The sequence below is a fragment of the Schistocerca nitens genome, chromosome 9, assembly GCF_023898315.1.
Source record: "Schistocerca nitens isolate TAMUIC-IGC-003100 chromosome 9, iqSchNite1.1, whole genome shotgun sequence".
In the NCBI taxonomy this organism is placed as follows: Eukaryota; Metazoa; Arthropoda; class Insecta; order Orthoptera; family Acrididae; genus Schistocerca; species Schistocerca nitens.
Window position 1 is genome coordinate 100,139,573 of NC_064622.1, and position 16,503 is coordinate 100,156,075.

Below are 16,503 nucleotides of genomic sequence, written 5' to 3' on the forward strand. Positions count from 1 at the left end.
ATGTTCACCACTCACTGTTACCAGTTTTAATCACAAACTGGATAGATCATGTAACAAAGCATATTATTGAAAGACACCGTAAAATTGCATTATTGTAAGACTGAAACAAAATTGAACATTTAAGTAAAATTTTTATTTCGTTACATTTCTTTGTGTGATGATATACAGAATAAGACTCAGTGCACAATACAAGAAGACATTTTGACATCAGAATTAGAAGAAAACTCTAAGTCGACATCCATTAGCAGAGAGAAGATCTCCTCAGCTGTATACTTTCTGCTCTAACTTACCTTCCGACAACTTTCCTTTGATTGCACTTCATGATGATCATCACAAACACTAATATATTAACAGTTGTAGTAACATATTATACAAAACACGATCCACTCTCTAGCTTTCAGCTGCACTACATTGGAGTAATTGGTAAAGCACTGGTTAGCTTCTACAGCCATCCATTGTGATTGTGCACTGAAGGCATACAGCATTGTACAGATGTTAGCAGTGAACATTTAAATAACAGTTCGTATCCCAGTCATGTTATAACATTAGGGGTTTACTGAAAGCATCTGACTGTAGTTAACTCATCAGGAGCAGCGAAAGAATTAGCAAAGTCATTGGTTTGTTATCTTACTCATTTATAGTTTTGTTTTTGAACAAAAATACTCTTTCATAGACTGAGAGTAGGTAGGCATTTGGTCTCTTCTATCTTAGCGTTTCTTGTAATAGAGGAATTTTCATTAATAGAGGTAGTGCTTCTATAGTCTCCCTTTCTTTCAGAGAGGGATAGTGACATTCACATTGTATGCAGTCACAAGTAGTTCAGAGAAAAATAGTGACAGTCACATTTTATGCACACATGAGTAGTTGAATTGGCACAGCTACCTAGTGGTGTGGGGCTTCCTCTGCCCCTCTTTGCCCCCCCCCTCCCCCCCTGTGGAATGTTACTTGGATTCCACAAGACACACAAAATGCCAGGAGACCATACTTATCTACAAAAACTTAACCAGTCTCAAATAGCAGAGAGGCTGAGTCACAGATAGGGACAACAAAAAGACTGTCACAAATAAAGCTTTTGGCCAATAAGGCCTTCATCAAAAATAGATGACAGACACACATACACACACTCCACAAACACAACTCACACACATGACTGCAGCCTCAGGCAACTGAAACCACACTGAGTATGGTTTCAGTTGCCTGAGACTGCAGTTGTGTGCGTGAGTTGTGTTTAGGTGAGTGTGTGTATGTGTGTGTATCAATTATTTTTGACGAAGACTTTATTTGTGACAGTATTTTTGTTGTGCCTCTCTGGGACTCAGCATCTCTGCTATATGGTGAGTAGCAACTTTCCTTTTCATAATATTGTTACATTCCATCCTGGATTTTCCATTGTTTGATTTTAACATGGGCCTGAGAGGAATGGCCGGACACATTTCACTTTAATAGCATTCCAGGTGTGCTCAGTAGCATTGAGGTCAGGTGATTGGGGGATGCGACAAGCACCCTCGTGTCCATGGAATGTTCTTTAAATCATTATAAGACAATTTGAGGGTAATAAAGTGGTGGTGCATTGTCTTGCTGAAGGAACAGTTTACCTGTAAGATGGATGCTGTAGCCAAATAAAAATATGTAAATGATCATACAATAGATTTCTGTGTTGTTCACCTACGAGACATAATGACAGATGTATTGGGGACCTTATTCAACCCATATACACTTTTGCCATAAGAGAATACCTCCACAAACTGCCTGAGAAGTGTTCCATGTGCAAGCACAAAACACCTGTGGTAACGTCAATGCCCATGTTAATGTCTTCTTTTGCGGTGTACAGTGAGCAGAGGTGGATGTTTGGGACAGTGGATTATATACACCATAGCAAGGAGGTTTTTCCAGACAATTTGGCTAGCCACCAGTTGTCCTAGAATTGGATTATTTTTGATCTGTGGTGCTGTTGCCCATTTATCCACAATTATAATCCATAATTTTTCATAGCAAAACCTTCTGTTTATTTGTTGTTGCCCACAGCTTACAGCCCTTGTGCAGTTTTTTGAATCAAGGAACTCACAATACAGTCTGTTGATGGTAGTAACAAGAAAATCCTAGTGCTGTCCCAGATGTTGGGCACCTATAATCTGTTGTTGTTGTTGTTGTGGTCTTCAGTCCTGAGACTGGTTTGATGCAGCTCTCCATGCTACTCTATCCTGTGCAATCTTCTTCATCTCCCAGTACCTACTGCAGCCTACATCCTTCTGAATCTGCTTAGTGTATTCATCTCTTGGTCTACCTCTACGATTTCTACCCTCCACACTGCCCTCCAATGCTAAATTTGTGATCCCTTGATGCCTCAAAACATGTCCTACCAACCGATCCCTTCTTCTAGTCAAGTTGTGCCACAAACTTCTCTTCTCCCCAATCCTATTCAATACCTCCTCATTAGTTACGTGATCTGCCCACCTTATCTTCAGCATTCTTCTGTAGCACCACATTTCGAAAGCTTCTATTCTCTTCTTGTCCAAACTAGTTATCGTCCATGTTTCACTTCCATACATGGCTACACTCCATACAAATACTTTCAGAAACGACTTCCTGACACTTAAATCTATACCCAATGTTAACAAATTTCTCTTCTTCAGAAACGATTTCCTTGCCATTGCCAGTCTACATTTTACATCCTCTCTACTTCGACCATCATCAGTTATTTTACTCCCTAAATAGCAAAACTCCTTTACTACTTTAAGTGTCTCATTTCCTAATCAAATTCCCTCAGCATCACCCGATTTAATTTGACTACATTCCATTATCCTCGTTTTGCTTTTGTTGATGTTCATCTTATATCCTTCTTTCAAGACACTGTCCATTCCATTCAACTGCTCTTCCTAGTCCTTTGCTGTCTCTGACAGAATTACAATGTCATCGGCAAACCTCAAAGTTTTTACTTCTTCTCCATGAATTTTAATACCTACTCCGAATTTTTCTTTTGTTTCCTTTACTGCTTGTTCAATATACAGATTGAATAACATCGGGGAGAGGCTACAACCCTGTCTCACTCCTTTCCCAACCACTGCTTCCCTTTCATGCCCCTCGACTCTTATAACTGCCATCTGGTTTCTGTACAGATTGTAAATAGCCTTTCGCTCCCTGTATTTTACCCCTGCCACCTTCAGAATTTGAAAGAGAGTATTCCAGTTAACATTGTCAAAAGCTTTCTCTAAGTCTACAAATGCTAGAAACATAGGTTTGCCTTTTCTTAATCTTTCTTCTAAGCTAAGTCGTAAGGTTAGTATTGCCTCACGTGTTCCAACATTTCTACGCAATCCAAACTGATCTTCCCCGAGGTCCGCTTCTACCAATTTTTCCATTCGTCTGTAAAGAATTCGCGTTAGTATTTTGCAGCTGTGACTTATTAAACTGATAGTTCGGTAATTTTCACATCTGTCAACACCTGCTTTCTTTGGGATTGGAATTATTATATTCTTCTTGAAGTCTGAGGGTATTTCGTCTGTCTCATACATCTTGCTCACCAGATGGTAGAGTTTTGTCATGACTGGCTCTCCCAAGGCCATCAGTAGTTCTAATGGAATGTTGTCTACTCCCGGGGTCTTGTTTCGACTCAGGTCTTTCGGTGCTCTGTCAAACTCTTCACGCAGTATCTTATCTCCCATTTTGTCTTCGCCTACATCCTCTTCTATTTCCATAATATTGTCCTCAAATACATCGCCCTTGTATAAACCCTCTATATACTCCTTCCACCTTTCTGCCTTCCCTTCTTTGCTTAGAACTGGGTTTCCATCTGAGCTCTTGATATTCATACAAGTGGTTCTCTTCTCTCCAAAGGTCTCTTTAATTTTCCTGTAGGCAGTATCTATCTTACCCCTAGTGAGACAAGCCTCTATATCCTTCCATTTGTCCTCTAGCCATCCCTGCTTAGCCATTTTGCACTTCCTGTCGATCTCATTTTTGAGACGTTTGTATTCCTTTTTGCCTGCTTCATTCACTGCATTTTTATATTTTCTCCTTTCATCAATTAAATTCAATATTTCTTCTGTTACCCAAGGTTTTCTATTAGCCCTCGCCTTTTATACCTACTTGATCGTCTGCTCCCTTCACTACTTCATCCCTCAGAGCTACCCATTCTTCTTCTACTGTATTTCTTTCCCCCATTCCTGTCAATTGTTCCCTTATGCTCTCCTTGAAACTCTCTACAACCTCTGTTTCTTTCAGTTTATCCAGGTCCCATCTCCTTAAATTCCCACCTTTTTGCAGTTTCTTCAGTTTCAATCTGCAGTTCACAACCAATAGATTGTGGTCAGAATCCACATCTGCCCCTGGAAATGTCTTACAATTTAAAACCTGGTTCCTAAATCTCTGTCTTACCATTATATAATCTATCTGATACCTTTTAGTATCTCCAGGATTCTTCCAGGTATACAACCTTCTTTTATGATTCTTGAACCAAGTGTTAGCTATGATTAAGTTATGCTCTGTGCAAAATTCTACAAGGCGGCTTCCTCTTTCATTTCTTCCCCCCAATCCATATTCACCTACTATGTTTCCTTCTCTCCCTTTTCCTACACTCGCATTCCAGTCACCCATGACTATTAAATTTTCGTCTCCCTTCACTACCTGAATAATTTCTTTTATCTCGTCATACATTTCATCAATTTCTTCATCATCTGCAGAGCTAGTTGGCATATAAACTTGTACTACTGTAGTAGGCATGGGCTTTGTGTCTATCGTGGCCACAATAATGCGTTCACTATGCTGCTTGTAGTAGGTAACCCGCACTCCTATTTTTTTATTCATTATGAAACCTACTCCTGCATTACCCCTATTTGATTTTGTATTTATAACCCTGTATTCACCTTACCAAATGTCTTGTTCCTCCTGCCACCGAACCTCACTAATTCCCACTATATCTAACTTTAACCTAGCCATTTCCCTTTTTAAATTTTCTAACCTACCTGCCCGATTAAGGGATCTGACATTCCACGCTCTGATCCGTAGAACGCCAGTTTTCTTTCTCCTGATAATGAAGTCCCCTTGAGTAGTCCCCGCCCGGAGATCCGAATGGGGGACTATTTTACCTCCGGAATATTTTACCCAAGAGGACACCATCATACAGTAAAGCTGCATGTCCTCGGGAAAAATTACGGCTGTAGTTTCCCCTTGCTTTCAGCTGTTCGCAGTACCAGCACAGCAAGGCCGTTTTGGTTAATGTTACAAGGCCAGATCAGTCAATCATCCAGACTGTTGCCCCTGCAACTACTGAAAAGGCTGCTGCCCCTCTTCAGGAACCACATGTTTGTCTGGCCTCTCAACAGATACCCCTCTGTTGTGGTTGCACCTACGGTACGGCCATCTGTATCGCTGAGGCACGCAAGCCTCCCCACCGACGGCAAGGTCCATGGTTCATGGGGGGACCTATAATCTGGCCATGATCAAATGCACTAATATTGTGTGGTTCCTATCTAGCACTTGGCTATGCAAGATCTGATAACTGAGCAGTCATGTGATACGCCAAACTAATCTATTCAGCTCCTCCCTCTCCCCCTCCCCCTCCTCCTTCTCCCTCTAATACATCTTTATACATTATTAGGAGTGGAAGAAAATGTTGGGAATGTGTGTGTGATCCATGTGGGAAACTTTTTATTTCCCCCCTTCCAACCAAGAGTTAACAGAATGCAGGCTTCAGTTATTTAATAGTGAATCAGGAAAGTAACAATTTAGTAGTATAAGCCATTTTAAGGCTACCAGAAATAAATATCTAAAGCTTCATAAAGCAGCTAGATGATTTTAATACGGTTATGTAAACTTAATTTGCGAATCTCTGTTTTCCAAGCTTTAGTACTGATTTTCTGTCAGATAGCAGTGGTCAAGGAGTACTTGTTTGGCTTTAGATTGTTTCCCATCATAAAGTTCCCATCAAGGATTGAAGAACATACTGCAACAGCCATTGGTGATTTGGTTCGAGACACAACTATTATTGGTGATGAAGATGTAAAAGTAATAGTCAGTGTGACAATGATTTTCAAATGTTAACAGTACAGTATACTAACCAGTTAGGTTCAGACTGCAGAGGAAAAATACATTGTTCCCCAGAACCATAGAGAGCAACCACAGGAAGAACAGTGAGAAAAGACAAAGCAGAGAGTGAAGATAAAAATTTAGCTATCGTTTACTCATAGTAGCAGCAAACATTGCATTGTTAATAAATCAATAAATACCATTGCATTAAATTTACTTCAGCAGATATTGCATTCATCATAACAGACAGCTTCAAAAGGCTAATCTGTCAGGAGATTACAAAACTAATTTTGTCACTAGAAAGTGGGAATTCTGTTGGCTATGAAGTTATTTCTAGCAGCTTATTAAAAATATTGACTTTATTTATGATAGTCAGCGACTCAGGGGCATATGCCGCAAACCAATATCCAGCATTATATTGCAATTATGACTGTAACTTTTGCTTACCCCAATTGAAGGTGAGCCCAAAAAGGTTTGAAAACTAATTAGTGGAAGTAAAAAAAATATATCATAAGTGTCTGGTCACTGTTACCTTTATTTGCAGTCAAACAAAATACAGCCACAGTGACCTTCAGTACCCATAAAGTACATTAAACTGATTTTAAGAGTTTATCTTCAATTTATTAAGTCATTCTTATGCATTTTTCTTGTGTATGATGTCATTAGACTGTTGAAATATCATTCTAATGAATGGGACCTGAGAATGACTGAATTAACTGATCTAAATCCATAAACAGTTTTGGCTCTATTTAAAATAGAATCTATAAAATTACAACAAAGCAATGTTTTAAATATAATCCTTTTAAAAAGATATTAATTTCATGACAGTGACTTTATACCAGTTATAAATAGATACTGAAGTTAGAGACTGATTGTGAGCTTCATATTTAGAGTTATGAAAGAAAAAGTCTGTCACAGTAGCAGATAAAAGAGAGAAAATTACAAGAGTACTACAAAATAACTTTTGGAGCTTGAGGAGATTGACCTGTAATGATAGTGCTTCTTGTTATATGAGATGAAATTGTCACTTTGTATGTTTTAATACTTACAGTCAAGTGTTTTGACTTGTTTCAAAGAAAATTTAAACAATGTCACAAATACTTTTAGAATATGTACAATCCAGCTCCTGCTTTTAACTGTTGTAAACATCATCCCAAAACATTAGATAAATGTGGTGACTACATTGTGGAACTTATGCTGTACTGTTGTGAAAAATGTATTGGAAAGAGATTTTTTTTGTAATGACATATATGAGAAACTTAATGTTGTTTTTTCACTACCATTGGAATAGTTTGGATTACATTAGTGAAAAGAAGTCTAGATGATTGGTGTTGAGTTCTACAAATCCTTCCTAATGTCAGGGTAATAATTAAGATTGTTGGAGCCCAATTATTGTTGGTAGAAGGTGAGTGGAAGAGAATACTTGTTTCATGAATAGTGAAACACCTGTAGTGTAATAGAAGCCAGATATTGAAATTAAAACGGGGGGGCTCACTAGTACAGCCACTTGAAGCATCAGGCCATATACCTTGAGATTCTCTACTACTCAAGAGTTCTGTAGGCCACAATTAACCCACAGGAAAGACTGCACGGCTTTCAATGATTAAGTTGTTTGATGACTATCTAATCGATGTATAAATGATGTGGTCCGACAGAAAATGTGTGATAAGAGGTAAAGCTTCCTCGGTAGTGACTTGTCAGAGGAGGTAGGAGAGATGGTACGAGCACAACCGACCTGCGATTAAATGATGTGGTTAGTGATTTGAGTTGTTGACCCCTGTTTGTATCCGAGGTCTTTAGCTAACTGCTTGAATAAAAGTTGTATGTGGACTACCTCATCTCTTTTATGGAGTAACAGTCACACACTATTAGCAGAAATGTGTGGCAGATGTAAAACACAAACATTTGTGACAGCAACTTGTCCGGTATGAGGAGAGGACTGTTGCTGACACAAAGCACTTGTATTTGGGTGACATGGACTCAACAGTGGACAGATCTGACCAGCTCAGATGCTGGTTTCAGTATCACTGCACGAACACTTTTGCAGCACTATGTAGTTCCTCACGGCCAGCAGCGCACGGTTTTTTCTGGTGTCCAACAGCTGATCCTGCTTGTCTTTGGAGAGTTAGGCCCTTTATTAGGATGGTTTTTATGGGCTGGTTCCTGGGCTTCCGTGTGGAGCTGGTGTGGATACCCCGACGTCGATTTTGATAGACTGACTGTCACCCAACTGACGTAACATTCTTTTTTACGACATGCTGTTTATATTCTAGGTATAGCTCAAAATGAACCAAGTTCCTCCAAAGTTAAAAATGATCTAGTGAAATCACATTTGATTTTAGGCCTAGTAATCATCAGGTGCTAGGTATCTGTATTGTTCTGCATGAGTTTCATGCCTAGTATAGTTGCTTCCTGATCTAATTTCCACATTAAGCTGCAGTTGTCCATAACTCCTCCTTAGAGACAGATGTTTGCCATTGATGTCTGAGGTAGTTTCGAGTTAGTTTCTTGTCACCCTGGTTAAACGTATATACCTTCCCACCTTCCTTTTGTATAAGTTTGAGTGGTCCGTGGTGTGGTAAATAGCTTTATAATCACTGATTCCATCCCTACACTGACTGAATCAAGAAGTTTGAGAAAGTATGTTGTAAGCAGGTATAATATTTTTCTCCCTTGTGAATGAGTTTGTGATCCAGCTGTTCAAAATAATATTCAGAATATATGTAGAAAATCACAAGAATCATTTTTGTTTCCTCTATTTCTGAACTTGTGTATATCCCAGTCTATAGCTGGCAGAATCTCATCTGCACTATTACTGATGCGCAATCAGAAAATTTATACATGGTGTTTTCCACACTTCCTAGTGCTTCAATCCTTGATGCTGGTGTGTTATAGAAACATCCGAATACTAAATTTGATTTATGTTTCATGCTTATCTTCTGCTAAATTATCTCGAATTCTGCTACAAGAGAAGTTGCTTCATGTGTGTAATGCACTCCTGCCCCAGTCAAGGGGAATGAAAAATTATTCACCTGATAGTACAGGCTAAGAAATCAGTATTCAAGATCATCACAGAACTGACGGAGCATTTGAAAACCTGAGAACGGCAGTGTGTCCCAGTCATGACACTGCAACTTGTAAGCTATGTTTTCACCTTGTGTTTGTGAGTAGCAGTCGTCACCATTTAAGCTGGCCACAAAGATGAGCGAAGGATGGGCTCTGAATCCCAGTGACAAGTATCTTGGGTGTAAACGTGAACCATTTGCAACCTGCTTCTTCCTTTGCATTTAGCAGCTACCAATAGCGTCTTGTCCATATGCCACAAGAAATCCCCTCAGCAAATGTAGTGAGTCCACACTGATCTCCCTTCCTGACCTGACTGCTATTTCCTTGAGAGTTTCTATCACCCATATCACATTGAGGCCCTTAGTGTCAGCCAGTCTCTTCCTATGTACTCAAGTCCAGACTTTGCAGGAAGATCAGCTCCAGTCCCAGCAGGTAAAGTGGTTCCTGCTGACTCTGGATCTTGTCTGCAGTAGTCAACACCTCAGGCCTCTTGTCAGAAGGAGAAAGTGTTCCCACATTTAGGGTGCCATGTCAGTTACCAGGAGGAAGAACAGCTAGTTGGTGTGCCGTGTAACAGAGAGAGAGAGAGAGAGAGAGAGAGAGAGAGAGAGAGAGAGAGAGAGAGAATTTGAGTCATTTACAGAAAGTGGTGAATCCTCATTTATCTGCTCACAACTAATACAGTCCCTTGGCATTCTTCACTGTCAGATATGAGGACTATGTAGGGTGGTGAAAGAATCTACAGAACCGACACCACATAATGCTTTTAGTACAGTGCTTGCTGTAGGTGAATGTCAAAGCAGCTTATTTTGGAGTTGATGAATATTCTTCCCCTTGGTTTTTCGTATGCGTGCCTCTTTGCATGCAATATTGTTTTATGTACGTAGGGATGATAGTGAATAAATTAGTTGATTTATGAATCTCAATACTTCTTGTCAACAGTGGACCTAGTCTGATAAAGAACCTGACCAAGATTGTTGCTGGTAGCACACTTGTTCATGCGCGCACACACACACAAACACACAGAGACAACGGGGTTTTATTGTGTTGTTAATGTTTGCTACTTTAAAAATATATCCTACTTTTCTCCAAAGAGTTTTTATTGAATTTCTTGTTCTAATACAGACTATATGATTGAATTACCATTTCTGCAGCCACTTACTTATTTTTCATGAAAACGTGCTGGAGTTAAATGGTTGTAAAAGCACAAAAATGTTTGATCACTGATATAGATAAACATCCTTATTCAAATTTTGTATAGAAAACTGCTGCAATTTTGTATTCATTCAATTTTAGGAATATTGTGAAATGTGTGGTTGTGTTCCACTAGGCAAAGTTAAGATGGGGTAATGTTGGTGGGTTGAGGGGAACCATGAGGTAAGTAAGTAAAACTGTTAGTAATATAAAGATAAGTTTTCCCCTAATTTATTCTCAGTCTCTGCAATTTGCAGAGAGTAGGGGTAATGAAGTTGTACAATTTGGTATTTGAGCTAATGTGGCTCAGTCTGACTGTGCTTGTAAGTAATGTGACACTTAGTGTAATATTTTCTTGCAGGAAGAGTCATTAAATGGTGACGGGCACCAACAAGAGAAAAATGATAAAAGGGAAGGAGGACCTGAGACAGGAGGGAAACCTCAGCAGTCTCCCTCAGAAGGTGAACCGCAAGATGCAGGAGGCGGAGGCGGCGGCGGCGGCGGCGGTGGTGATGGTGGTGGTGGAGGAGGAGGAGGAGGAGGAGGAGGAGGAGGAGGACGGGGTTCGACATCAGATGGAGCGGATCAGCCGCCCCCTTCGCGATCCATCCCACCTCCATCCCCTCTTTCAGCCTCCTCTGAACCGCGAAAGCTCGCCCTTCGCACACAGCTTGCCCATCAACTGTCGGCCAACTCCACAAAGCAGTTACGCAAACCTACCCACGTAGTTCGACCAACGCCGCCACCACCCCACGTTGCACCTATTACGAACCCTATATTAGATCCAGCTGCACTTGTACAAGTTTTCAGGTATGTGATAAAAGCTGTTTGTTAATGATAGTATTTTGTTTTTGTTTTTAAAAAGTGTATGACAGTTAAGAACAATATTATGAAAAGGATAGTTTGCTATTCACCATATAGGGGAGACATTGATTCGTAGATAGGCGGAGAATGCTGTACATTTTAACTTTTGGTCAAAAAGCCTTCTTCTGAAGTAGAAAACACACAAACTTTCACACAAGCACAAATCTGATATAACAATTAACAATTTATGAGATATGAAACAGCATTGTGTTTCCTGAAAATGACTAAAACATATGAACTTTAACAACTAGCAGCTACTTCATTTGCAAAAGTGAATAACAGCTTGCAGAAAATAAAACGAAGTCAGCATCGAGGGTCAGTAGATAGATCAAGACAGAGAAATTGGCAGTGGAACACTGTGATGCATGTTATCTTACCCTTGATACTACCTGAAAATATTAAAATGGCTTGCTGCACTGAAATAAACAAATTTTTTTAAAGTTCTGCGTGGTCCAAACTCACTGTTTAAATCTGCCAGTAGCTCTCACATAACTTTCACAAATTTCCCAGTTCCCGGTGTAAAGGTTAAGGCAGTAGAACTATGGTAGGTGCAGTGTGGTGTGCATTTTAGTAATAGCTTCATGAACAACATGTTCTAGTAGTTTGTGACACTTCCTTTCAATCTGAAAACAGCAGTGATGTGAGTCCACGAGAGTCCGCAGCTCGTGGTCGTGCGGTAGCGTTCTCGCTTCCCGCGCCCGGGTTCGATTCCCGGCGGGGTCAAGGATTTTCTCTGCCTCATGATGACTAGGTGTTGTGTGATGTCATTTGGTTAGTTAGGTTTAAGTAGTTCTAAGTTCTAGGGGACTGATGACCTATGTTATCGTATTTACTCGAATCTAAGCCGCACTTTTTTTCCGGTTTTTGTAATCCAAAAAACCGCCTGCGGCTTAGAATCGAGTGCAAAGTAAGCGGAAGTTCTGAAATATGTTGGTAGGTGCCGTCACAACTAACTTCTGCCGTTGAATATATGTAGCGCTACACAGGCATGCTTTGCAGGCACAAAGATAAATACTTGCGCCAAAACTTCTGTGTCAGAAAAAAAAGGTGGAAGACGATCTCTTTACTTCGCCCCGAGTTTCTCGACCACTGCATTTTCATACATTATCCAATGAAGGAAATACAAATTTTGTAGTGTTCATCTTCGAATGTAGCAGCATTTCAATGTACTACGAAAATCCGACTCTCAAGACTGTTTGGGATGTTTGTCAATATGGGAAACTCTACGTTCTGAACTTTTTCCTACCTGTGAGAAGAGGTGGTTGCTAATAGGAACTTATATGAATTGTGAATCACATGCAGTATTCTCTTCACCATAAGAATAATACGAATATAAACATTTTGTCATGTATTCTTTCGTGTTTGCTGCTATCTCATTTAAATCCTGTCTGCCTAATAAACTACGAAACTAGAGTGAGACAAGAGCAAACGCGGAAGAATATACATATCATGTCATGTTTATATTCATATTATTCTTATGCTGAATTGTGATACAGTCAGAAATGAAGCACGGCAATTAACTAGATTTTTAAATCTAAGATGACTCTAATTTCCGTGCAGAATGTAATGTACTAAAAGAGGCGTCTGCAAAGATTTTCAAACGGAGAAAAATTTTCGCTAAACTCTCGTTCAGAACATCTATCATACGCGGTCTATTATTTGGTTCTTGTTGATCATTATCAAAGAAAGCAGTAGTGTAAGTAACAACAAATAGCAGTCTCTTGCCATTGTTTCGCTAATGAGACGATTCCTCTTTTTTTTTTGTTTTAAATTGTAAGCGGAGGTACCGTGCACCAAAGCAAGCCATGCGGCGAGCGGCAACAGGCCGTAAACACTCATTATCAGAAAGTGACAAACAATGCGTGGCACAATACAGTAATGCATTTTCAGCTTAGAGTGACGTAAACACCTATAACAAAGAGCATGGCACTTACCAGATCAAGGAAAAGTAAGCAGACGGAGAGCCTGACGTGTAGCAATGGCTACCTAGTAGAGCTTAACTGCTAAGCTTACGACTCGAACCAAACTACTGTAGATGTGTCGTCATTCATTCGACCTAAATTATGTCTCATATTATAATGGACCAACTTCGTTTTGATTTGGAGGTGCGGCCTAAAACTTTTCTCTCACCTTGAATTTAGAGTCTCAAATTTCAGGTGCGGCTTAGATTCGGGAAATTTTTTTTTCCTTGATTTTGAGTCTCATTTTTCAGGTGCGGCTTAGATTCGAGTAAATACGGTAAGTCACATAGTGCTCAGAGCCATTTGAACCATTTTTTTTTTTTTTTGAGTCCACGATACCCCAAAAGCATTCATGAGCTCTCAGCTGACTCCCACAGCTCAGTATTTTTAGCACCAAGTATTTGCATTCACACTATGAAAGTAAACTTGTCATAGCAGATGATGTAAAAAGAGATAGTTGCTGCATTTCATCCACATCCCTACACTGTAAACCACTGTAGAGTGCATGATGGGTTACTTTCCATTGTACAACATATTAAAGTTTTTGTACCTGTTTCACTTATTAAATGCAGTGCAGTGAAATGTCTGATCATATCTTGCAGTCCCTACTGGAGAATTGTCTAGGTGGCTGTGGTATAATCTGTTCACAAGGAGATGAACGAATTCTGACCAGTGTGCGGAGAGCAGAGGAAGCGTGCTCTGCTCACCGCCTGCTGGCATTTCGGCTGCAGAGGGGTGAGGGACAGTATGGGGGGAACTAGCCATGCTTACTTCAGACAGTGCTGGCACTACATTTGGACTGACACATCAGTTTATGCTCCAAGCAGCATTGATAGTACCATCTTCTGGCCACTGTACCAACTGTCATCTGCTATGTATTGTGTGTCTATGTAAGTAAAAACTGAGACAGGGGTATAAAAAGAGTTTAGAGGCTTCGAGGAATCGAAATTGATATTTTCCTGTTGAATGTTGGTGCTTGTTGCTACTAATTCCATATCAGTTCTCATTGACAGTTCAAAATTCAAAAGAACAAATAGTAAAACTTACATTGCGGCAATACAAAGAATTATTAAAATTTTGAACATTTATTAACATATGTAACAATTAGTTGTAAGCACACACTAGTCACCTAGAATCAGTCTCATTGTATTCCTCATTTCTGCATAATGCATTATCATTGTCACTGTTATCTTTTTGATTGTGCAGTATCAGTAATGATTTTGTCTCTTGGGGAGTTCAACGAATCCGTCACACATCCAGTAGTCTTCTTCCTCTTGGTGGATCTATCTGCAGTACCTTTCCCAGTTGTCAGCAATTACTCACATAAGGGATCCACTGACAGTCTTGAGGGTGTTGTCATTGGGCATTTCCCATGAAATGTTGTACACCTTAAACAACGTTTTCACTTTTGACTGTGCCAACTGTACTGTACTTCCATCACAGCTATATGACAGCAAGTAGACAACCTCGTGGCCTATATCTTCAGACATTTCGGTTGACTACATGACTTTCTAACAGGTCTGTGTTCTTGAATTAAAGAAAATAGAGCCTGCCTCCTCATGTTCTAATTGCAGGCAAGACACCTCTTTTACAGTAATTACAACTTCCTCACTTAGGTATCATACTGTGTCTGTCCACTTGTCTGTTACATTTGGAGTATTATCCATCACAGTGACTGTCTTTGGAGGAAGATTTGGGAGAATCATATTCACAGTGCAGCCACAATTAATTGAATAAAAATAATAAGTAATTTCTATGAAGATGTAAAAAAAAAAAAAAAAAAAATCACATGTGGCTCAGGATTAGTTACACTACCTTGAGCATACCAGCCAACTAACAAACCCTAAGCTAGAGAGGGGGTTCAGAAATCAGTTATTGCAGCTTCAGTCATTAAGTGAATAACAGGAAATTCATTGTTGTTGATTACTCAGAAACAGAGGCCCACAAAAGGTAAATGATTTGAAGATGTAGTATAATACCTGGAACCGTAATTAACTCTGCCACATGTGCGGTTTCAAAAAGTTGCCGCCACTCTGGGGACCTCTCTTTGTAAGGGAAATAGTACCAGGAGCTTTTACAATAAATAAACACAAACAAAATGACAATTTCAAAGTAATTCAGGCAAAGGGGAAGGCAGTTTACAATCACTGTTGGACCGAGATTATCTTTGCAAAAATTCTGAGTTTTCTCACAGGGCTCCTGGGCACATCACTGTTCATCTCATCAGCTCATCAAGAAGTATACTGATTTGTATCACAGCGCAACACTGTACGACAGTCACCTTGTATTGGCTACATATAGAAGGTTTTGGAGTAAACGATTGAGGTTGGCTGTGCTGGACACAAAACATGAAAACATGTGCAGGCTGAAGTTGACTGACTTTTGCCGATCTGAAACAGGGAGCTCTCATTCCTCTCTTTGTGAACAAACTATATATATATTTCTCGATTTCTCACGTAATTCTGTTTCTGGAAGCTTTGTAAGAAGGCCTTCGTGGAATAACTGACATCTGTCTTCAAGCATCCGCCAGTGCAGGCTTATGTCATTTCTGTAACACATTTTCGCACGTCAGACAAGTCTATGGCCATTCATGCTACCCTCGTTTATATACATTCAGTATCCCCTGTTAGTCCTATGTGGTATAGATCCTACACATTTGAACAGTATCCTAGGATGGGGTCCATGAGTGTTCTGCAAGCAATCTCTTCTGTAGACTAATCTTATTTTCACAGTATCCTACCAACGAAGGTAGTCTACATACAGTTGAACCTACATGATCATTCCGTGTCATATTTCCACTAACTGTCAACATTCAGGTCTTTTTATGAGCTGATTTATTTTAGTGGCAGCTCATTGATGTTGTTGTCATAGGATACTACACAGCCGGAAAATAAAAACGCAAAACCCCCAAGGACAAGGTCATTTTATTAACAAGTGATATGACTGGCAGTTCATCATCGTAGGAGTGTATGATAACAAATCCAGATCAAATGAAATGCACATTTCACAATAAAGGCTGCTCAAACATTTGTATCAGTACTCAGTGTAACCCCTCTCTGGTGGCAACACATCCGTGTGTTCTCGCATGTAAATAATCACAGAGGCACCAACAGATTGTCCCAGGCATCTTGCACCTTTTGTTGGAGTTCGGCAATGGTTTTTGTAAGATTTGAAGAATGAGTAAGTTCCCACTTCACCATGTCCATCACTTGTTTATTTAGTGAGAGATATGGTGATCTTGCTGGCCTGGGCAGTTGTTGTACACCATGAAGAGTACGTTGTGTGACAGATGTATGTGGGCGTGTATTGTCCTGCTGAAAAAGCACATCATCTCCCTGTTGAAGAAAGGACAGTAGCATGTGAATAAACATGTGCAATGTAGTGGGCACTGATT

The 16,503-nt window shown here is 39.8% G+C and overlaps 1 protein-coding gene across 1 annotated transcript in view; it reads left to right on the plus strand.

Moving 5' to 3' along the window:
* The window catches only part of LOC126204424 (jmjC domain-containing histone demethylation protein 1-like), a 121,740-nt gene that overhangs the window by 79,246 nt on the left and 25,991 nt on the right, over nt 1-16,503 (plus strand). Inside the window, exons 13-14 of the mRNA XM_049938813.1 lie at nt 10,733-10,745; nt 10,917-11,094. Coding sequence (XP_049794770.1) covers nt 10,733-10,745; nt 10,917-11,094 — 191 coding nt within the window. The remainder of the gene's footprint in view (nt 1-10,732; nt 10,746-10,916; nt 11,095-16,503) is intronic.